General features: G+C 36.9%; 2 protein-coding genes and 1 long non-coding RNA gene across 15 annotated transcripts in view; 1 reads left to right on the top strand and 2 right to left on the bottom strand.

Moving 5' to 3' along the window:
- Nucleotides 1-18,436, top strand: part of APBA2 (amyloid beta precursor protein binding family A member 2) — a 97,314-nt gene extending 78,878 nt beyond the window's left edge. For all 5 annotated transcript variants that reach the window (XM_038185170.2, XM_027466190.3, XM_027466188.3 and 2 more), the window contains 6 exons: nucleotides 3,775-3,960; nucleotides 7,414-7,593; nucleotides 8,764-8,976; nucleotides 9,941-10,060; nucleotides 16,505-16,645; nucleotides 18,006-18,436. In XM_038185170.2, the coding sequence (XP_038041098.1) occupies nucleotides 3,775-3,960; nucleotides 7,414-7,593; nucleotides 8,764-8,976; nucleotides 9,941-10,060; nucleotides 16,505-16,645; nucleotides 18,006-18,077 (912 nt within the window). In that variant the 3' untranslated portion in view covers nucleotides 18,078-18,436. The remainder of the gene's footprint in view (nucleotides 1-3,774; nucleotides 3,961-7,413; nucleotides 7,594-8,763; nucleotides 8,977-9,940; nucleotides 10,061-16,504; nucleotides 16,646-18,005) is intronic.
- Nucleotides 6,295-17,213, bottom strand: LOC119718060 (uncharacterized). The gene is made up of 4 exons (XR_005268661.2): nucleotides 17,041-17,213; nucleotides 12,163-12,340; nucleotides 10,985-11,165; nucleotides 6,295-6,427 (listed from the first exon to the last, which is right to left on the bottom strand). It is a non-coding gene; the product is annotated as an uncharacterized lncRNA (long non-coding RNA).
- Nucleotides 18,437-19,055: 619 nt separating the features above from the next.
- Nucleotides 19,056-22,850, bottom strand: part of ENTREP2 (endosomal transmembrane epsin interactor 2) — a 136,914-nt gene continuing 133,119 nt past the window's right edge. For all 9 annotated transcript variants that reach the window (XM_072043396.1, XM_027466198.3, XM_027466196.3 and 6 more), the window contains one exon: nucleotides 19,056-21,066. In XM_072043396.1, coding sequence (XP_071899497.1) covers nucleotides 20,881-21,066 — 186 coding nt within the window. In that variant the 3' untranslated portion in view covers nucleotides 19,056-20,880. The remainder of the gene's footprint in view (nucleotides 21,067-22,850) is intronic.

Below are 22,850 nucleotides of genomic sequence, written 5' to 3'. Positions count from 1 at the left end.
AACAACTGGAACTAGACTAGGGATGAGGGAAAGAATAGAGAAGCAGGTGGGCAAAGATAGTATTCATGGGAAAGTTAAAAAAAAAAAAGTGAAAATGAGATAAAGGCAATTGAAAATAGATTGGAATGGAATGTGGAGTGAAAGGAAGAAATTAAGACCAATACACATTTACAGTCACAATGTATTATTTGTCTTATTCCTAACTGTGATTGCATTAGACAACAAAAATACATGAGGGAATGGGGGAATTGCTGCTTTCACCTGTACAAGGGGAAAACTAAAAGAAAACCTTTGAGTAACTTCCGTATGATAAAGACAGAAAGACTTTCTTGGTAGGTGAGATGAAATGCATTCATTTGCCCAGGTTCATGCACTCTTGTGAACACTGCATGTATGATTACAGCCTTCCGGAACACTGCAGACTAGTGCAGACTAGTGCAGACTGCTGAAAAGCAATTATCTCTGCAGAGCTCCCAAGATCCTGCTGAGCGATGTCCATTATCAAGCATTTTTCCATACTGAGAGAAGTGCTATAAATCCTAACGAGCCCCTGCAAACCTTAGAGACCCCCCCAATCATGTCGTCCCATGTTGTCGGTATAAGTACAGAACATATTGTTTCAAGACTGAGAAGAAATCATTATATGGGTAGAGATTCTCTTCAGTGAGACAGGTGGTTCTAAGAAACTATTGGTATTTTCCTCTGTCAAGTTAAATTGTACTGAGATTCTTAATTACTCATCAGCTTGACACTTCTTCAGTTAGGCCTGAGGGATTTGTTCAACTAATGGCAAACTAAAACCTAGCTGTTTATATAAATGATGATGATGTTTACATAAATGATGAAAATAGTGTATTATCTCATTTCCCATTAAGGTTTTTAATGGAAGATCAGATATCAAGAGAAACCCTGCCACTACTGACAAAGCAAAGAGGGTACCTAAGCCATCTAATGTGATTGAGCTAAGTAAAAACTGACCTTATGCAGCTCAGTGGGATATTCAGAAACACATTGTGAGTCAATAGCAAATAAAAAAAAAAAAAGAAAAGAAAAAAAAAAGCCTTAAAAAGCCTTCTTGAAAAAAAGGAAAGTAGCAGCCTGCAGGCAATTGGTCTGCACACCAAAGGAACTTAAAAAAAAAACATACAAAAACCTACAAAAAACTAATGAGCCTGTAGTGAATTTTTCTGTTTCTTCGTATTAGAAATATCTGCACATATATCCAAGCAGCTGCCAAAAGCAGAAGAGACAACGTTAGTCTTAGCCAAGAACCAAAGATACTTTGGACAACAAAATACTTGGAAAACAATATACTGACATAAAAGTAGCAAAGATTGCAAAGTAAAGCAAAACAAATTGATTCAATAAGTACTTTTAATATCCAATTCTATAAAATTTGGTGCATGTTTTAGCTGTTCATTGGAGGACAAACTTCCTCAGTGGGTGTGACCAATAAAACTATTATGGCTTTGTTGTTTCCAGTTTGAACAATAAATAAAAGGCTGGAAAAGACTCCAAACTGACCAATGACCCCAGCAAGAAGGAATTTTTGAATAGTGCACTTTGTTTCTTAAAGAAAACAGATCAACAGTACAATAACAAAATATGTAAAGAAATTACAGAAAACTAACCTAATAAAGAATGGTGTGGAGGTACCAAACTCAAACGGTAACATAGAAATCAGATTCTTGATATTTATTTCAATAAAAAACATGACCTTAAAATACATACTTAGTGTAAGGTTTTAAAGTAGGCAGCATTCAGTTTAAGAAATACATAAAGCTCAGGTTTGGAATGCTCTGTAAGAATAGGATTTGGATTATTTTTGCTTTGAAACAAGGAAATGCAACCAACAGCAACAAACTGGGCCCAGTACAGCACACCAACCACATCTGAAAGTGTAATTAATTAGCCTGGTGGCCTACTATTGAAATTATATCTTGTGAGCCTGCTGTAGCCTCCTCTTCGTCACACGTATAGGAATGTGCACGTCACCCATCACTGCAAAGGACACAGGCATTCTGCTGACTTGATGGCGGAGAGTCTGGCTTTGTTTGAAATTGAGGAGGGGCAAATGCTACTTCTGTAAGTACAGAGAACAGGCACCTCAAGCGAGATGGTGATATGTGGGCAGCAGGCAGTGAGGAGGAACAGCATGGTCACACAGTGCAGGACAACCTAGTGTCCTCGAATTTCACCTCAAGGAAAAAAACGTACATCATCACTGACTTAAAATACCATTTTATGGTTTCTATGCAACCTTATAGCTATGAGGCTTTTCCTAATACTTTCTCTAATTTGTCTAAATATCTGCCAAAGAAGCAGCACTAACATAAGTTAAATTACCTTGTCTTAAGAATTTCTCTTCCACCTCAATTTCACAGAGACTTGTATGTAGTAATAGCTACATTTTCAAGGGACTTAAAGAAGTACAGTCCATCAGATTACTTGGTTGCATGAGCTTTCCTAAAGCTCTCATTTTAAACATAAAAGGTTCTTCACATTATAGAATGTATTCCGTACGTAGCAACACACTCTTCCAAGAATTTTAGAATTTTTGGCTTTTTATATATAACAAACAACAAAAAAAAAAAAAAAAAAAAGAGGGAAATCAGGTTGCTTATACATTATCCTGAATATGACTTGAATAAAGGTATAATTAGCTAAACATTAGTGCAAATAAGTGTATCCTTTTTTTTAATCTTTGCAGTCCTAAATATATCAAAATCCTTTCAAATTATCCTGTAGCAGTCATATACATTGTTTCATTAATATTATCTCACATCTAGAAGCCTTTTAATTAAAATGAGACCACTAGCTGTTAAGCCACTTTTATTATTTCTGAACTCAGCATTGTGTATGAATAAATCAAACTTACTACAAGTTCATACTTAATGGTACATAGAAACAGTGGTGCATAGAAAATAGTAGGCTAGGATTTCTCTGCTAATAGCAGAAGGTAACCTAAGAATTAAAAAAGCTAAAGTAATTAAAGGGATGCAGGATTCAGGGATACGAAGTGGAGGTAGGAAATTTCAAGATATTTCATATCTAGTAGTGTTGAGGTATTCACATAAGAAATGTACCGGGTGAAGCTTGGACAGGTCTCCACTTGTAACCAATCTCAAGCAAAGGTTCTTCTGAGATGAGTTCTCCCAGCATAATTGAATTGGCAACCTAGGCACATTGGCTATGAGCCCAGATAGTAGACCAAATCCATACGAACTGATCTGAGATATGTAGATAGACTTTAAAATTCTACTTAAAGAGAAGGTAAAATACTGAGTTTGTAAGGATTCACAAAGACAGAAAGTGTACTTTTCCTGTATATGAGAAAATGTTATCTTACATGTTATTGCTATTGTAGGACATAACAAAAGGAGAATCAGGAAATTATATTATCTCCTATACTGCTGACTGCTGAACCTTGGTCTGTCATTGTGAAATGCATCTGCTTCATGTAGCAGAACCAACACAAGTGAAATGTAATTTTCCAGCAGCATGAAATTGTTAGTATAGATCTTACTGCTTAAGATCTTACAACCATGTTGTACCTGCGCAGGTAACACTTCCACCGAAGTCAATTTCATGAACCATGACTTCAATCACAGTTCATGCCCATGGACCGTGTAGGGAATGTCAGATATTGGCCCATAGAAAATGTGTTGTTTTTGTCATTCTCCAGCAATAGGTCATCAAAGAGAGAGAAGACGCATCATTTGTAGAGTAATAGCAGACATGAAGAACGTCCTTATTTCTCTTTGCTTTATGTAGGAGACCATGATGGATCACGCGCTGCGCACAATCTCATATATTGCTGATATTGGTAACATCGTGGTTTTAATGGCACGGCGCCGCATGCCGAGATCAGCTTCTCAAGACTGTATTGAAACAACACCTGGTGCCCAGGAAGGAAAGAAGCAGTACAAAATGATATGCCATGTCTTTGAATCAGAGGATGTAAGTACATTGAGTTAATTGTTTTTTAAACAACGTGTGTCACTTAGAGAATAGAATCTCTGAAGTTTGAAGTTTCATCTAATTTCTTGAATGAATTTTTGTCTTTTTTTATTTTTCTGACTAAAGCTGCAGATAATCTGTGGAAACGCTGTCCATATTCATGCGTGTTTTCTGACTCTGCAAAGTCACGTCTCTTCAGTCCAAAAATACGTACTTTGTCTTAACAAATGATCTTTGAATCATTTCTTTTCTTTCAGCAATACTGTTCCAAATGCCTTAGTACTTAGTTATATGGAGTTGTCTGAAATTCCATGGCCATCCATGGCTGAAATCAATTTATGAATTTGATCATCCTGGACTGGATTCCCCTAGTCCAGCAGATTGGCACATAATGATACATGTGAGCCTCCAAGATGGGTGGCAAGGGAGTGGAACCATTCTGGTCCTCTTTCAAACTGAAGCCAAGTTGATGAGAACATCTATGAACAATCATGGTACAAGGTCGCCCTCTACCCAGTCATTACTCCCTTACGTCGTACTTACCTGTGGTCAGTTGATGTACTCCTTCTCAAAGATGCAATTGGATCCCTTAAAGTTTAAGAACACATCATCTGTTTATTTTATCTGTTCTCTTTATTTTTTCATCCCAAACAAAATTATGAATTAGAATGTTTTGCGTAAATGCTATAAAGCTAAGAGAGGTTAGTTCTCTGTATTTATTAATAAAAAAAAATGTTCATGACCAGAATGGTTTAGCAATTCTTCAGTAAAAGGGTAGAATATGCAAGAACTCCTCTCACTATTCTTTCAGAACATCTGTACAATAAAAAGCACAATTTAAGCCATTTTGTGCCATAACATACTCTGAGATTCAGTTGTGTAGTAGCCATAAAATACTTTTTGGTAAAATTCCATTAAAAAAAAGTGAGTGACCACATTTCTGATGCAAGTGAAAATTAGATGAATGTACGTACAACCAATCTTAAAATATGACTGCAGAAGTAGTGGTTACAGAAGAATTCTGTACATGCCTGTTTCAGCCTTATGAAAATTGCTGTCATGCTATATTCTTATCTCTTGTGGCAGAGGAAGATAACCTTGCTTTGCTGCTATTGTCTGTTCAGGTTTGGTTTTGTAGCTAAATAGAAGATATTTGTGTCTAAGGCAGCAGACCTGAGGACTTCAACATCTATGGAAAATAATACCTAGCTAGTAAAACAGAAGAGAGAAAATTTGTTGTGTTTCTAACTTGACAGTTGAAATACAGGTATGAGTAATAGGCAGAACTGTTTCTGACCACTGTTGTATAGGAACAGGTTTAAATACAATTTCTGTCATACCAGTAAAAAAAAAAAAAAAAAAAAGATCCGGTTCTTTAGTTCAAGTGTAACTCCCAGGTTGCATAGTTTGTCAGTGAAAGCAATCATTTATCATTTTCTTTATTTTAAAGCATTTAAGCCTGTGAAGGAGAAAAGGCGTTGTCTGAAGGTTAGAGCACTAAACTGAGATGGTTTTCAGCCCTATTTCTGAGCTCTGCCACTGATTTGCTAGGATGACCTTTTCAAGCAACTTATTTATATTATCTCTAAACTGTACATAATGCTGACGGTTTTAAAAAAAACATATATAAGAACTTGGAGATACAGATGAAATTAAGATCTGAGAACTGGCTATTACAAGCAGGAACAGAATAGGACATCTAGGCAAGTTGGTTTTGAGAACGTAAAATGGAGAGAAAAGCAAAGGACAGGACAAACTACAGAGAAAGCACTACAGTAGCATTGGAGTTAGGAAACAGAAATCAGTAAGTACTGGTGATAAACTAAAAATGCAACGAGACAAGTGTTCTTGATGGCTTTGGTACTACTACAAACAGCTTGGTATTGATTAATTATTCTAGTTTGACAAGAGTTGAGATGTTGTTTTAAAATATGAAGAAATGGTATGTGATTGGCTAGGCTAATCATATCCCTGATTTTCTAAATATTTTTCCAGTCATGCGAATTGGTGCTTTTACATATTTAAGCACAACCAAAGTAAGAAAGCCACCTTTCAGTATCACAGAAAACACTGTGTATCTGATCGGTAGATTGTGAAAATACTTTTTACAATGCATTTACAATGCTGTCCAGAAAAAAAAATGTGCATTCATAATGTGCTTAGGATGGACCTACTGTCTAAGAAATTGTGTTGCATTCCCAGAATAGTTTTATAGTTTTGATTACTAGTATTTTTAGGGAGTTATGTTGTAAGATGCAATTAACTCCTTTTCAGGTCTTTAGGAGTTACTCGTATTCCCTGATGACAAAAAACAGTTCCTGAAAACCAGAAATACACAAAACCCAGCTTGGCATTCTCCTGTGAGCTACAGTAGGCTCAGAGTAGGAAAAAAAAAAATCAGGTGAAAAAATAGATATCTATAAATTCTTTACTTACCTCTCTCTGTTTTTCTGTGTTCCAGTGCCATCTAGTGGAACAAGAAAGCAAATTTTATGACAGTTCAATAGTTCCTTATTTTAGTTGACTACTGCAGCATGGTGAATGTGCAAAGTAATGAGTTGCCATCAATTTCTGTCCATTTCTTTCTAATGCATATGTATATCTGACACATCTAATTACTGGTAACTACAATGTTAGATTGATTATACATACCGTATAGCCCACTGTAACGTTAAGTCATCTCACGTTACATACTGTCGTGAAGTGCATGCCCAGATAAACACTCCAAAAATCAATAAAGACACAGGGGATTTGAAGAGTTGTACTCAATGTGAGAAAGATATAGTTAACGTCTCTGGCTGTGGTCTTGAAATCACCCCTAACATTGCCCATCAAAAGGCGGTAATGGGAGTAGCTATTGGAGATGTCCAGTCTCTAAAGAAGGGCTATTACTGGTTTGCTGGCAATGTGAGACAGGTATCATGGAAGTAACAGGAGAGGAGATGCTTTTATTAAAACATTGTTTGCAGTCATATAAAACCAAGGTGGAGAAGCATCAGGGGACACTGCAACCAAAATCATTGGTGCATACATGTCTGTGAAAGCATGTGCACGCTTAGCAGCAGTTCTTATCACTCTTGCAAATACACGGTGGTCAGAAGCACAGCCTGTGACAGTCTCTTCTGTAAGCTCTTCCGTGTTGGTACAAAGCCAGTACTCTCCAGTGTTCGCTGGAACAAGTACATAAATAGCATATGGCTGCTTGCTACTGCAATGTACTGATGAAAGGAAATCAGCACGTTTTTTTAAATGGAGTTTGCATTTGATTTTGGATAAAAGGGATATTTTCTGTACAACTGACTATAAAGTGACTTTATGTACATACTAACATAGCAAATATAGAGAGTATTTTATTTTGACTTTGTCTTCAAATCCAGTCTCTCTGTTTCTTATGGTTTCAGGTGTAAACTGTATCAGACCTTTCTCTCAGCTGTGTTTTGTTCTACATTATAGGCACAGCTGATAGCTCAGTCAATAGGTCAGGCTTTCAGCGTGGCTTACCAAGAATTTTTAAGAGCAAATGGAATTAACCCAGAGGATCTCAGTCAAAAAGAATACAGTGACATCATCAATACCCAAGAGATGTACAATGATGACCTCATACACTTCTCCAATTCAGAAAACTGCAAAGAGGTAAACTAGTTTGGAAATTTTCATTTTCAAATTGATCCATCTCTTTCAGAGGAAAGTAGTTCTCATAGAAATATCTTTTGAAATTTTAAGGATGGTTTGACATCTCAAGATGCATTGTTTCATCAATACTCTGCTACTAAAATCAGCTTTGTGAGCTTTTAGATTTTTTTTCCCAGGTTCCTTCTGCTTCCTTTCATCCAACCAGTAATAAAGTACATTTACATCTGACATAAATAAGCTCTGCTTACACTAGTTGCAGTACACAGTGTAAGGCATTTTTATTTTTTAAAAAATGTGTTGATACAGAAAGAGAGATGGCAATCCATTTTCATGCCCTCTGTAAGTGATTTCTTGCTTAAAAGATACAAGAACCATGTGTCCAGGATGCTGAGGCACTGAGCAGGCTAATTTCTCTTCCCCTAGTAGAACACCAGCAAAAATGCCCCTTGAAATGGAGTTTCACACTTATAATGTGTGAAAAGGCAAGAATTTCTTTTAAGTACCCCTAAATTACCTAAGTGTAAGTCTTAACACATATGAAATAGCCATATATTTCACATTTCATACATAAGGCACTGTAATACTGAGCATTCTAAACCAGAACATGGTAGCTGCAGCTGTGCCCAGATTCTGCTGTTGTCTTACACTGCTACGGGGATTTGGCCCATGTTCCAAAGGCAGAGTGTTTCCATGCTGGGTCCTAAAGCAATTTTACTTTAAGATGAATTGCATTTTGCGTACTCCTTCAGTCAAAACTTTCCTAATGATACTCATTTTTTCTAACATTACAGATTCTCATACAGAATATGTTTCTTGGGAAGAGAGCATTTTTAATCCATACTTGCAGATAGAAAAGTTACGATTTGATGTGTACTTTAATATGACTGCAATCACTAGCTATCAATAAAGTGCATTCATGTAAACATATAAACATGACAAAATATTCCTCTTGTAGCAAACAAAGTAAAATTCAACTGGACAAATATTGGTTTAAATAAAAATCAGGACAAAAAATATATAACATTTCAAAGTGATTCAATTATATTTTTGTTGTTGTTGTTTTTGTTTTTTAATTTTAAGTGTTAATCAGGAACAAATGAGATGCTGATGCTCAAATTTAGATGAATCAAAGCAAAAAGTTTTTTTTTTCCCCTTCTCTTTTAATTGCAGCTCCAGCTAGAAAAACAGAAGGGAGAAATTCTTGGAGTAGTGATTGTGGAATCTGGATGGGGATCCATTCTACCCACTGTTATCCTGGCTAACATGATGAATGGAGGCCCTGCTGCCCGTTCAGGAAAACTAAGCATTGGAGACCAAATTATGTCTATTAATGGGACCAGTTTAGTTGGTCTACCTCTTGCAACATGCCAAGGGATTATAAAGGTACCCCAAACTTACAACTATATGTTGTGGGCTGTAAGCCATTAGAGATGTGATATTCTAGCAAGCAACCCTGTAGATGTCCAACAGATGTGATTTTTCATATTGCTATGAAAAATAAGTAAACCGTGACTAATAAGAAGTAGACTTAGAAAGAGAGATTTGGGGGTACTAATATACAGAAAATTAAGACTGGAAAATTTGGCTACAGCCCTGTTACTGGACCAGCAAAGGCCAGGTCTGAAATACCTTCCCAGCATAAGTTACTTAACTATCTTCAAAGTTTCAGGCTTCCCCACAGACTCCAAATTAAAATCTGAGGATTAAAATCAATCACAGAATGGCTTGGGTTGGAAGGAACCTTCACAATCATCTAGTTCCATCAACCCTGCCATGGGCAGGGATGGCACCCACTAGATCAGGTTGCCCAAGGCCTCGTCCAACCTGGTCTTGAAAAAAATGTTTACTATGCTTCTCTTGGGCTCCATGGAGATGAATTGATGGGAGGCTGAATGGGGAGCTGGTAGACTGCAGGACAGATCAAGTGAGTGTGTGAAGATTCCCCAGACCCGATCGAATCTCAGAATGCATTATCTTTAATTGCTGAGGCTAAATCAAACATCTATTCAGACGCGTCAAGATCAACAGCAGGACATTAATTAGCCAGAGTCTGGTAAAGGGCAGGCATTAGTCAATTTTAGTCATTCTTCAATTGAAAGATTTTATAGTAATTAAAGCTAAGGTTTTGATATGTTTTGTAGGGCCAAATAGCTTAGTAAATACAGTACGGTTAATGAAATAGAGACACGTATCTCAAAGTTAACAACAGGTTTCTATTAATTCTAGCTCTTGTTTCCCACATACATTCTGGGAACACTCTCGTTACACTCCTGTAATTAAGAAAACACTCATCAAAGAAAAAATTATGATCTCTTCCAGAAATACTAACTTTTGGGATATTTTACAGGGTCTCAAGAATCAGACGCAAGTCAAACTGAACATTGTCAGTTGTCCTCCTGTCACTACTGTCCTCATAAAACGGCCAGACTTAAAATACCAGCTGGGCTTCAGCGTACAGAATGGAATTGTAAGTTTCCGTGTTCCCTGATTTTATTTTTCTGAGTAAGAAACACTGAAATACTAAAAAAAAATAATAATCATTGCATGTATTTCTCTGTGCATTTTGAGAACTTACTCTTCCTGGTTAAAGTATAAGCTTGCAAACACTTGCTGGGCCTGCTGTAGTAGACCTTTATGTTACATCCATACATCAAGGAGATGTATATAGCATAAATATACAGGCATAAACCTGTTTGCTAACAAATTCTTCATTTGTTAGCTTCTGGAGGTTGGATATGTCAGTGTCTGCCAACTGTCTCTAGCAGCTACTGCCTTTACAGCCATTCATCTCTACCTGGAGCTTCTATACAGACCCTTAATATTTGTTATTTTATTCTGTGCTTTCATTTAATTATCTGGGAGTTCAGCTCACATTGATACACATCCACATTCTAAGACCTTAGTGTTTGTACTCTGATCCCTTAATTAATCAAAACCTTAGAATCAAGTGTTTGAGTAATATATTGGAAATGGATAATGCCAGAAAAACAAGTGCTGCTGTTCTTGAGGAATTCTCCTACATAACAGTTACAAAATTTGTAGTCCAGATAGCTTGGTGCAATACCTGGATCAGTTTGTACATGTGTAACTCTCTCATTAGCCTGCCAGATTTGCAAGGAAAGCAGTCATGCAGAAATAGAGTTTTGCAATTATGACTTAGCTCTGATCCTATTACTTTTTTTTCTCCCTTGCTAAGACTTTAATTGTTCTTCTGGTATGCAGAATTTATGTGGATCACATGATGGTAGGCAGCATCCTAAAAAGCAAGCAAGGAAATGTAATTGTGACAAGCTAAAAAAGAGGATTGTGGCCTAGGTATCTCTTCTCTGCACGTGGCTGTTTCCCCATAACAGCAGCAAATAGCAGGATAAATGTGACAGATAACACTCACCTAGTGCAGCTCAGAAGCCTTCTCTCGTAGTTCTTCCTTCATAAGCCATTCTCTGGTACCTTTCCAAATCAGACTTCCAGGACACCACTAGCTCAGTAGCCACCTGGCCTTATTGAGAGCCGATATTAGCATTAAGGACTGCCTGTAGTGCAGGACCATCATCATCTCCTCTTCCTCCAGTCTACAAAAGAAAATAATCAGGCTACCTGCACAGAAAACCACATTACAAAGGACTGTGGGCTCTGGTCCCCTGTTCTGGCAAACCCATCCATTGAATTTGCCAGCTTTCTGTTTGCCACCCATGTAGGAGCAGCATGGATCTCTAAAGGCTATCTTTTATGTCTTGCTGCACTTTGGGAAACAAGTGGCTCCTTACTGGATTCTCTTGAATTCTATCTTGATTCTATCTTACTAGATAGCTGTGGTAGCTATCTCTAAGTAATTATTGTACCTGTTTTAATTGTTCCTATCTAAGATCATAAATCATGGTGTGGCCACAGCAGGGATTGGTATGAAGAACACTGCTACATGCCTTTGTCCAGCTGGAAGCACTCTGAAGTGATACCTCCCCCAGGCTGATATCCTTCAGAAGCACAGGCTTAAAGCATTTGTCATGTTTGGGATTAATGCTTTGACACTTGAGTAGACAGAAGTCTGTAAAAAAACAAAACAAAACAAACAAAAAAACTAAAATCGAAAGTGTGTGGTACTTCTGTCCTTTGCCTTTCCTTAATTCTATTTTCACTTATGTGTATGTTTAGTGGGTTACTGCTGGTAGTGCACTCAGTGTTAGCAAATCCCAAGTGTTGGGATAAAAAGGATGATTAGGATGGGATCTGGCTTTACAGGACATCACAAACAATGCTGAGAACCACATATAACGGTGTGAGAGGCAGATTTATTTCCTAATTGCTACCCTTTAGGAACCTAGTATATACAGCTGGTGCTATGATGCAAAGAGAAAACATATTTAAGGAACAATGAGCAATAATATTATGGTCTGTTTATCTGCTGTTTTGGGAGCACAGCATTACCAGGGGTTGGGGTCAGGGCTGCGAGAAACAATCAGGCCAAAGTGGATTGAAAGAAGCGTATTGCACATCCTCACGTGGGCAGAGGCAGTACCAGTCTGCGAGACAATCAAGTCATCTTGCCCCAGCTAATCATCTGCCATGTACCTGGAGTCTCCGTTTAGTTATTTCTGCTGCCCGTGGCCGTTTCATTTCCTGGTGTGTTCTCTCCAAGTACTGGGCATTTGTCACATTCACCACTGCAGATGGTCACAGTTCATCGTGGTTACATTAGCAACATTTAGGTGACATCCAATGTAGTTTTACCAAATTCAGCATAAAAATCCTTCACAGAAAACAAAGAAAGCCTTGTAATACATTTCATTTATGAAGAGTCTGTTTGAATATAAAAGCCAATGAACAAGAAGGAGAGATTAAACACCTTGTATTAGGCTACTATATAGACAAGATTTTGGTCCTTTAATTCCTTCCTCAGATACAATCTCCTGTACTTCACTTAACATTTTAAAATACGACTGCAAAGTATATCTCTTCAGTAGTTTGACACCAAACTTTTAAAAAGCAGTTTTCTAACTGCTGGCAATTGTTATAAATGTTGATGGGAAATAATATCCTTATTCTTTTTTGGCTCAGCATTAGCACAGTGAAGAAATAAATAGCTTGCCAGATAGGGTATAATTAAATGCCTCCTTTTGTTATGGTATTACCTCATTATGCATGCATCTGGTACTTATTTCTGTTCTTCTTCTGATAACAGTTCTGTGGTGGTTCCTTTTCACCCTGCCTATCTCATCTGTGCAGGGTGTACGGCTATTGTATTTGTGAATAGCCCATTTGAGCTGGGTTTTGTCTTCATAGGTTATCAGGAAGATGCAGAGACAGCAGAGCAGATGACTGCTTTGGTTTGTGTGTTCTGTATAGTCTAATTAATGCAAAGCCTGAAGTTGTGTTTCAGGGAGCGCTCGCGGAGCCGACTTTGGGAAGTTTTAGTTAGGGGACAACACAACTGCATAAACCACTGTTATGTTTGCAAAATTTCTCTTGCAGTAATAACACAGGTTTTCTACGTGGCTCTTGAAAGTTACTTCTTAGCTTCATTGCACATTTATAAAAGGAAATTGAAATTTCAAGTCTAAAGCATTAAGAAAAAAGTAAAGTATTGTGCATGTATATGAAACAAGCAGCAGAAATGTTTTATGATGGGGAGGTGAATGCAAGGCAACCTATCAGTCATCTTATGAGAATTATTAAACCAAATTTCCTTTAAAATTGGTTATTTAAATGCAAATTATCCTCTCATATCACATCATTTTCTTGTTTTCTGGATTATGAAAGATGTGTACCACCAGTTGTGTTTTTACTGCCAGTAATCTACCACATCTCAGTCAAGATCTGACTGCTCAAAACACTTCCTTCCATCCTTAACCCAACAAAATTCTATCTAAAAATACAGTAAAACCAGGTAAAATTTAACAGAACAGATAGTTAGCTTATTCTGTCTTCCTTGCCTTTGTTTACATTTGTTTAAACTGTCTGGGGAAAAAAAAAGGCTTAAATAGAGTAGCATAGGAGTGAGACAAGGAGAAACCTGTCTCACTCAGAATGAACAGTTAATTTGCCTTGTACTGATCTATACTTAAGGTTCTGATATAAAGCGGGCAGCTGCGTTAAAACTGATTGAAGCTACTGAAGTTTCACAGGTGATTCACTGCAGCTTGTATAGAACACTGCAGAATATCTAACAGCTGAATGGATTCACCTAGTGTGGTTTACTTTTTTTTTTTTTTTTTGCTTTCTGTTTACACAGTAAATAGAGCACAGGCTCTTGCTTACACAAGATCCAGATCAGTCATGCTTTATTTAATAATCACCTAGCTGATGCCAGAATTCAACAAGTGTAATAGCAAGCTAAACAATCCTGGCTAAGAAGAATCTCATCTACCACTCATACTTCGTGGTAATGCTCATCTTAAACTTGCCAGCCTAATCTGTCTCATCTCCAGGAGCTGGAGACAGAAGTCATAAGGCTGCTTTCAGTCAGTCACTTGCAAATACAGGAGTCACATGAGTCTGTGCTGTAAGTACAGTATATTTCTTTACATCTGCACTGTATCTAGCTTAACATGATCTGTGAGGCTAAGCAGAGCCACTTGTGATCTACATCTGTTTCTCTTTTTACCTCATTAAAATACTTAGCACTTACAAAAAGGAAGATCCTTCCCTGCAGAAGGATCACATTCTTGAATAAGGATAAGAGACCACTTCCTATACCTGAGGCTGTTAAAAAGACTAATTTACTGATAGTATTAAAAGGGCTTTGAGTGCAGCTGAACAAAAAGTACTCTAGATGGATTCACAAGCCATTATCTTTTCCTTTATGCCAGTGGGGTTAAAGGTAACATTTCCATTTGCTCTGAAAGCTTTTATTTCAACTGGTTGTATGGTCTCCGTATTTTATTTTATACTGTGAAAAGTGTATTTATAGCATTTCTTTTGGCACAGTCCGCTTTTGTCCTGTCAGATGACTGACTGTATTGTATGACAATCCCCAACATCAAGGAGCAAACTTTCACAGTGAGTTAGTTACAGTAGAAATTTTGTGTAAGGAGTCTGGTGAAGATCTACATAACACAGCTTGTCTTGTTACCTGTACGATTAAAAGGTAGACTGCCAGCAAAGCAATACACTGAAAATCAAGCTGTAGTTCTGTGAAGACTCCTGTCGGTTCCTCTAACCCTTACATTCCATCCAAAGAATGGTTTATGAACCACAGTAGGTAGAACTCAATCACATATTTTAGAGTAGGTGCTGGAAAAGAAGTCTTACTGCAGGATAAACTTTGTTTTCTGAAGGCTAAAGAAGATTGTGTGGTCTTGTTTATTTTTAATTCAAATATATATATATATATATATATATATTTTTTTTTTTTTTCCTTCCCTGTATCAGACAGCATGACCTTTGACTAAGAAAGAATTTCATTTTTCCTAGCACTGTTAATTGTGAAGAGGAACTTAAAGGAAACTGCTGGTGTAATACAGGAAGATATTGCTCATCCGCAGACATAACGTGCTTATCCACATTGTTTTCACCTTCATTGTATTCTAGCTTGGCCATCTCCCCACATACTATGTTAGTTACAGAATTAGATTATAAACTCACTGGGACATGAGCCACATCTTATCATACTTATATTTAGCTTTGAGCAAACTATCAGATCTCAGCAAATAATAATTCTTGGCATATGATTATAACCAATGGCAGTTACTGCAGAAGCAGCCATCATTGCGTGATATTCCTCTAGCAGTCATTTTTTTCCTCCAAGAACAGGTTTTCCTCAGTAAACAAAACATAAATCTCAGCAGTGCTAAGCTCTGCTCAGAGGTTCAGACTATACATTATCTGCTGTATTTTGAAAGACTTAAGCTCATGCAGCACAATTCAGCAATAATTTCTATCCAATACACATCTGTCTTGTCTGTTGGAGGTCCTGTTGTAGGACAGAGGTTGCTGAGAAGAGAATTTTTTAATGAAGGTCTCCATGCTGCATTGAGCTTTCTTCCTTCTATACACCATGCATGCTGTAACCTCAGAAAATTTTAAATACCAGTGTCTGCTAGGACTATGCCTGATAAATGTAATTTTTGTAGAATTATTCCTCTATTGTAGTGGAACATAAAAGTCAAAACCTGTGGTTATTTTGCTACTGCTACCTGTGGCTGCCAGTTGAAAAAGCAGCCTGATCTGACTTATTCGTCCTAAGCTCTCTCTAGTCAGCAGCACTATAAAATGTGGAGAAAGAAAATCTGGAGAGCAGAGTTCCCTCTTCCAACCTGCAGAGGTACAGCAAACAAGCTGTCACACTACACTATTCAATTAGCTTGCTGAGGACAGCCTGAAAAATAATTAGAATGTTAACACTTGAGACCCTGCTGTCAGCTCACTGCCGTTCAGTGCAGAATGTCTGTATGGCATCATCCTTTCCATCAGAGCAAATCAGTGTTTCTGCAGAATTAAGGATTATGGATTAAGCTTTATGTCATTTTTTTCCACATACATGAAAAATTTGCTGTTATAGATGAATTTTTCCTCTAGTAAGTAATTTCTTTACTTGCCATTATTCAGAAAGAACAATGTGTTAGTTTGCAGAAAGAGTCCAGATGGAAGAGCCAGAAATATTTAAATCACTTTCTTCTCCTATCCCAACACTATGTAAAAACTTAATTCTTCCCACAACTCCATTTGTGCATGGCCGCATTACTGTACTAGGTAATCGCATGTTACCAAGTCATAAGAAAGAAATTAAAAATTGTAATTTCCAGAAATGTTGAAAAACAACAAACCATTAAAACCTAACAGTTCTGCTTACTACCTTCCAGTACTATCTTCTGGAGCCACCATCGTATCACCTCTCAGTACTATGCATTAAATCCTAGTAACTGCTGCATTCTGACATTTCTAAACTTTAATAACCTTGACTTTCTCTTGGCAGATTTGCAGCTTGATGCGAGGTGGAATAGCTGAGAGGGGAGGGGTAAGGGTAGGTCATCGTATTATTGAGATCAACGGACAAAGTGTTGTTGCAACTGCTCATGAGAAGATAGTACAAGCACTGTCTAATTCAGTGGGAGAGGTAAGGAAACTATTTAATACTTATCAAAGATTTAAAACTGTTGAATTTTTCAGTTGGGAAGAAAAAGACAACATACTATGAATACCAACACCTCAGTAAAATGGAGTTGAGCACTAATAACAATTAACAAAACATTTTTGAACAATTATATATACGTTTAGTATGTTTTTACACCTGTTCTCAAAAGTTCATGGCATGATTCTGAACCTCAGCCTACTGTTTGAATTAAACCAGTCAGTTAAGGGAAGAGATCACTTAAGCACATCAGCTATGAAAATGTCTCTTAGCTAACAACTACAGCAACTGCCATAAAAATAAATTAATATTCAAAGACCTGAGATTAAAATTTATATGTATTTTAATCCTTTCACTTCTACGGAGCATTTCCAGCTTACCTTGGAAATAATTTAAGACATCTCTCTCCAGCACTTTTGGAGAAATCAGCGATGGATGAACAAGATCCTCTAGTTTATCAAAATCCCTACTGATTTTAGTGGTAGGATCATACACAACCCTGGCCAGATCTTCCTCTAGGCTCCTTTGCCATAAATCAGAGGTAACTTGTTTTCCTGTGGAAAATGATACTTGAAAAAGAATACAGAATACATGCATGTTGGCAGGAACAAAGCTGTATAGGTTTCAACAGAACCTACATGCCTTTGTGATACCTGTTTGTTGCACATTTCACTAAACATATGAGGACATCATGCAACTTGTTTTTTGCAGCATGAAGAAACCAAGGTATCAAGGCAGCATGTGTCTGGTGAGGGTCTATACCTACTTACAGCTGTTACTAAATTTCTGACACAACTCCCATTGCCTGATGTCCTATTAATCCCATTAGTCTGTAAGATCCCTCTGATGCTCATCACAATACTCTCTGCAAAAAGAACTTAAATATGCTAGCCATGAGAGAACCTGTGTCACCAAACCCTTAACTGACGTTTAAGTGTTGGGTGATAAAGATCAAGTTGTGTGTTCAAATGTTCATCAACAAGGAGAAAACATTACCCTCCCACAGGGGAGGAAAGTAGAAGAAAATCCAGGTTCAGTTAATATCAGAACAGCAGAACCAGTTTTCAACAAGGTTTGTGCTGCTTCATTAGAAATGGCAGTAATCAGAGTAGAGTACAACAGTGGACAGTTTAATTATCTTTTCAGCTGTGTAATGTTACTTCCTGGCAATTGTCATTGGAAAAAAAAATTCCAACAGAACAGCTCAGCGGAACCAGAGGACTTTTAACCAGAAACATTGGTAGCATTCACATCTCCAGGAACCAGTGGGAGAGACAGGTTGGGACTTACAAATTACTTTAATAAGTTAGCAATTCTGTTAATTTCTGTGTCAATCAATCAACAGATTCATATGAAGACTATGCCAGCTGCCATGTTCAGGCTTCTAACTGGGCAAGAGACACCCCTATACATCTAGCTTGTGACTCTCGCAGCAGCATAAATAAATGATTCCATCAGAGCTGAAGCCCTCATAGCTGAAGAGAACTTTGTATTTTGTATGAACGAAAGGCTTTGAAGCTGAACCTGAGGACTCTGACACAAGGAACAGACAGGTGTCTGCCTTTTCTCCTTCCTTTTGATTTCTTTGGCAAAAAGTAATGAGAAGGATGGTCAAAGACAATAATCACCAACACAAAATCTTTGTAAAACATTTAAGTATTTTGCAACATCTTCTAAACTCTTTTCTCATAAAACTTAAAACATATTTATTTGTAACCTTTATGTGGAGTGATGTATGTATGTCTGTCCTGTTTGATAACATGGTGAATGTGAAAACTTGACGAATGAGACTGCAGAAAATGGCAAAGACAAGCAATTACACAAAGCTGCGGATGCCTCGCACTAAAAAAAATCCCAGTCCCATAAAGCGGTCCACTCCTGATGGCATGGTGTGATTTTAAAACTGGTGCCGAATAGATGGTATTTCAGTGGAAAGGAACGTGTGCAGTTAAAACTTTTAGATTCTAATGTAAAGAAAACCACTGTAGTACTTGGTATTGTTATGACAAGTGTAACCTGTTTGGCAAGGTGTGAACATAAATATGTAACAAGTGTTTCATATGCTAAATAAAGAATAATTGCCACAAGATAAAAATCAAAATATTTATTTAGATACATATTTATTTTTAATGCTTGTGATTTTTATGATTTAACAGAGTGATTTCATGGATAACTTATTGCACAGTTTTGTGTAATGTATGTGTTGGGCTGTTTTGTTTTTTTTTTTAACTTTTGCATATTACTTTTTTGTTTATATTAGCTCTAAACGGGAAAGCCATGCTTACCTGTTTTCTGTTTTTTATAAAGCATTCTTATTCCTGAGGCAATGTGTTTTGAATGTGAATTGTTTTGACAAATAACCTAGCACCATCAGCAGTATTAGATTGTGTGTAGATTAAAAAAAAAAAAAAAAAGTAGTAAAGTTGTATTCCTTATGACATAAATGTTAATTGGTGTAACTTTTTGTCTAGGTTTTTTTTTGGGGGGGGAGGGGCAAAGCCTTGAAGAAAATACACTGTGACTTAAGAAGCCTTACCATGCAGTAACTAAAAAGCTTTAGATGACTGTACTTCAAGGAGTAGTGTGTTGCATGCAACTGACCTTAGGAAAGAATTAACCTACTATCACTAATAAATCTGAAATAATAAATAAAGCTTGCTTATTTTCTTTGTTGTGTAAGTTTACATAGTAAAAAAAAAAAAAAAACAAAAACAAGTAGAATATCATTTAATTCTTCAACTAAGTGCAGTTGCAAAGGTCACAGATTTTTTTTTTTTTAAAGGGAATTCATCTCTTGAATTAAAAGTTCTTGTATCGGTATTATCATCTTTAGAGTAGATGTTTTCAGATAGCATACCTGGTTGCCACTGGATGTCACTGTAACTTCACATCAGTACAGAATCATGCTATACTTAAAATACATTAAAATGGATTATTCTGTAAAACTTAAACTACCCATCTTCAGCTACATTCATTTGTGACCTTTTCACAGGATGTCTGCCCAGCTCAGAATGACACAAATGAACCCAGTATATGATTAAACCTCAAATGGAAACTGTAACACTACTGACAAGTACTGCTGCAAAAAAAATTAAACCCTGAAACGTCAACATGTGGTAGGTTCTTTATGAGAACCTTGTCTTTAAGGCCTTTTCCAATTTCCTCTGAGAGAGCCAAGATGAAGCTTGCACTGGAAGACATTGCTGGTAGACCTGTGTTTATGCTGGTAATCAAATTAGCATCAAGGATACTTTTTTTTTTTTTTTTTACAAAAAAAAAAAAAGATAATTTTAAATTATTCAAAAATGCAGCAGAGCCACTAAGAAATGTTTTAGTAATACAATTATCCAAACTACTAATTGGAATAACAAATCCTTTTTTTTTAAAAAAAAAAGTTTATGGCTCTGCTAGATAAAAATTCACCTAGTTTCCTATCACTTGGCATTTGTAAGTTTATAAACTCTTTTTGGAAATGCAGAATTTCAGAGACTTCTTCCCTAATGCACCTTCTGGACACAATTCACAGAGTACTTAAAACATCAGTTTTCAATAGCACATACTACTCCAACTAAAACTCTGGAGCATTCAGAACAAAGTAAAAACAATTCACACTGCAACCTTTAGTATAATATAAAAAGGCAACATCTTGAGGGTGGGGCGGGATGGGCAGGGAGAGGGCAGAATAAGAGTTTAAATACAGCAGATCAGTTAGCCTGGCATGAAAGACGCTGGAAAAATGAATTAGAAGCAGCACTGTATGTGCATATGAATCACCTTTACATTTCTATCCAAATCAGTTGTTGAAAAACCAAAGTCCAGAAATACTTTTTATTAAAACACTGATCATAGTTAAAACACTTTGAGGTACATTAAATAAATACAACTTTTAAGTTGTACAGCCAGTCTATGGTGGTTTTGAAATGGTTTTCAAGAAATGCTAGACATCATCAACAGCATTTCTCTAAGTACAGTGGAATATATGCATTTCTGGTTGAGAAAACATTTGTTACGAGTTTACTAATAAATCAGTTAAAATTTTTCAAAATGCAGGGCTGAAATTTACATTCAGAAAATCAGGTGTTCTCTTCCTGCTGTTGGAAAAAAGTAGAATTCCAAAGGAAGATACTTTTTCCATTTTAAGCCATCCACTACTTGTATTTCTCCCAGTCCTGGTTTCTTCCTTAATTCTCTCTGCTGGAATCACATACCTGTGAATATTATCAAAGGATGGTTTCCCGGGAAACTCCAATTAAACTGTGAGGCCTGTCCCGCTCTAACCTGCGAGTGATATGGGACCTGTGTAAGAAGGCAACTGGAGAGCTCAGAGCACCACAACTCTGAAGATGAAGATCTTCTTGGAGCCGCTTTCTGGAGGTATTTGCACTCTGCTGGGAACTTGTAATAACCTGTTCATCAAAAGGGCAGAAATGGAGAAGGGAAAAAATGGGGGAAAACAGTGAAAATTTATTTCATTTAAAAGGTTCAGCTTCTGAATATTACATCCTTCAAGCTACCTAGTGATGGAACTCCCACAAAGGAGCTGTGCCTTCATGCAGCCACCCAGAGCCTAGCCCACTTGTGTTTTTACAGCTGCGCACAGCTGAGTACGGCCTACTGGCAAGCAAAGGCAGGCTTGAAAGACGTCAGGCCTCGCACCAGTACTGTAGTATCATATCAGCAAAGGGGAGAGCAGATATTTGTTTATATATGAATGAAAAGGACCAGTGGAAGAGGTGGCAGTTCTGCCTTATAAAAGATCCATGTAAGTTTGGAGCAAATTAGACAATTTCTTTAGGAGACAGAGATGTTTCACTAGCTTTGGTGAAGGTGGGAGACAACTAAAACCTTGCAAGCCTGATAAACAAGCATGTTGTCGTTAACAGAAGTATCAAACTGCTTCACAGATCTGAATTGCAAAACCATTTCACCAAAACGCTGTAACTTCCTGAGTAGATTGCTGGGATAGCCTGGACTTGTACTGATAAATCATGTTTTCTGGCTGAAAATAGATCTTTACTAGAATTATTGCTTTATTGTGGAAAATTCTATGTCCCCTTGGATCAAAGAAACCTGAACAGGGTAAATATTGAGCCACGGGTTTCTAGTTTAATGAGTTACATAAACACTCAATTTCTTTCATACTGCTTTGTTTTGGGATAAACTGTTTTTTTAGTTTAAATAAATTGTTTTCAGCTTCCTAACCTTGCAGATTTAATGACCTGCAAATCCGGTAAAGCAATAAAAATGTTAAAAGTTAAGTCCACACTGACTCTGTATTAAATATGTTATAATAGTACTGCTTGCATAATGACTTGACTGTAAGGTTAACTGATACAGTGATGCTGCTTTGTTCTACTTCATAGTTAGCAAAAGACAATCTTGCAAAAAGCTTTTTTAAATGCTGTCCGTTTCCTGCTACATCAAACTATCTCACAATAAAAGTAAACATGCTGCAATTTAAGCATTACTATATTGTTTTAATACTTAGCAAATTTCCATCACTTAGGGATCATCAGACTAATGCCACAAATACTAACTCATAATGGAGAAACAGCCCCAAGCATGCATCCTTTATCATCTGTCCAGCTCTGGAAGGTCTACCATCAACCTGAACATGGTTAGCAAGTGCTAAGACCATTCTGCTTTTTGAATCTGACAGTGTAAAAGGAACTTCACTTTTATAGCTATCATTCTGGCAACAATACTAGCAAGAGGTGATTCATCACCTTCCTGCCTGGAAAAAAAATAATGAAATCAATAGACATATTATTAAACATGCATTAGATTATAAGAGTTGCTACCACTACTAGTTTTTTGTTGTTGTTGTTGTTTTTTAATATTTATATGATTCCTACCAAGCCTTGCATTTGTTTTATTCTCTCTCAAAAGCATGAAGTGTCAATTATTTTTCTTAAAAATAGCAAGGGTCACTGTCATTCTTCTTGTCAGGAGAAGTAAGGGTAACTGCGGTGTTCTATTTTGATAGATTGCGGCCCTGCTTGTTTATCTCCTCTTTTCTTTTCAGCTATTAGCTAATGCTGTACAAATACATCTGGCTTAAAAAAAAATAATAAAAAAGGACAGAACAGATCAACAGATCCAAGTCAGTTCTTGAATCCATGCTATCTCCATGTATCACCACAAATTTATGTAGGGAATACTACACCTCAGGTTTAAAAAGCCTTTGGAA

This window comes from Anas platyrhynchos, chromosome 11 (assembly GCF_047663525.1).
Source record: "Anas platyrhynchos isolate ZD024472 breed Pekin duck chromosome 11, IASCAAS_PekinDuck_T2T, whole genome shotgun sequence".
Lineage (NCBI taxonomy): Eukaryota > Metazoa > Chordata > Aves > Anseriformes > Anatidae > Anas > Anas platyrhynchos.
Note: the sequence above shows the minus strand (reverse complement) of the source record. Positions and strands in the feature narration are given on the sequence as shown.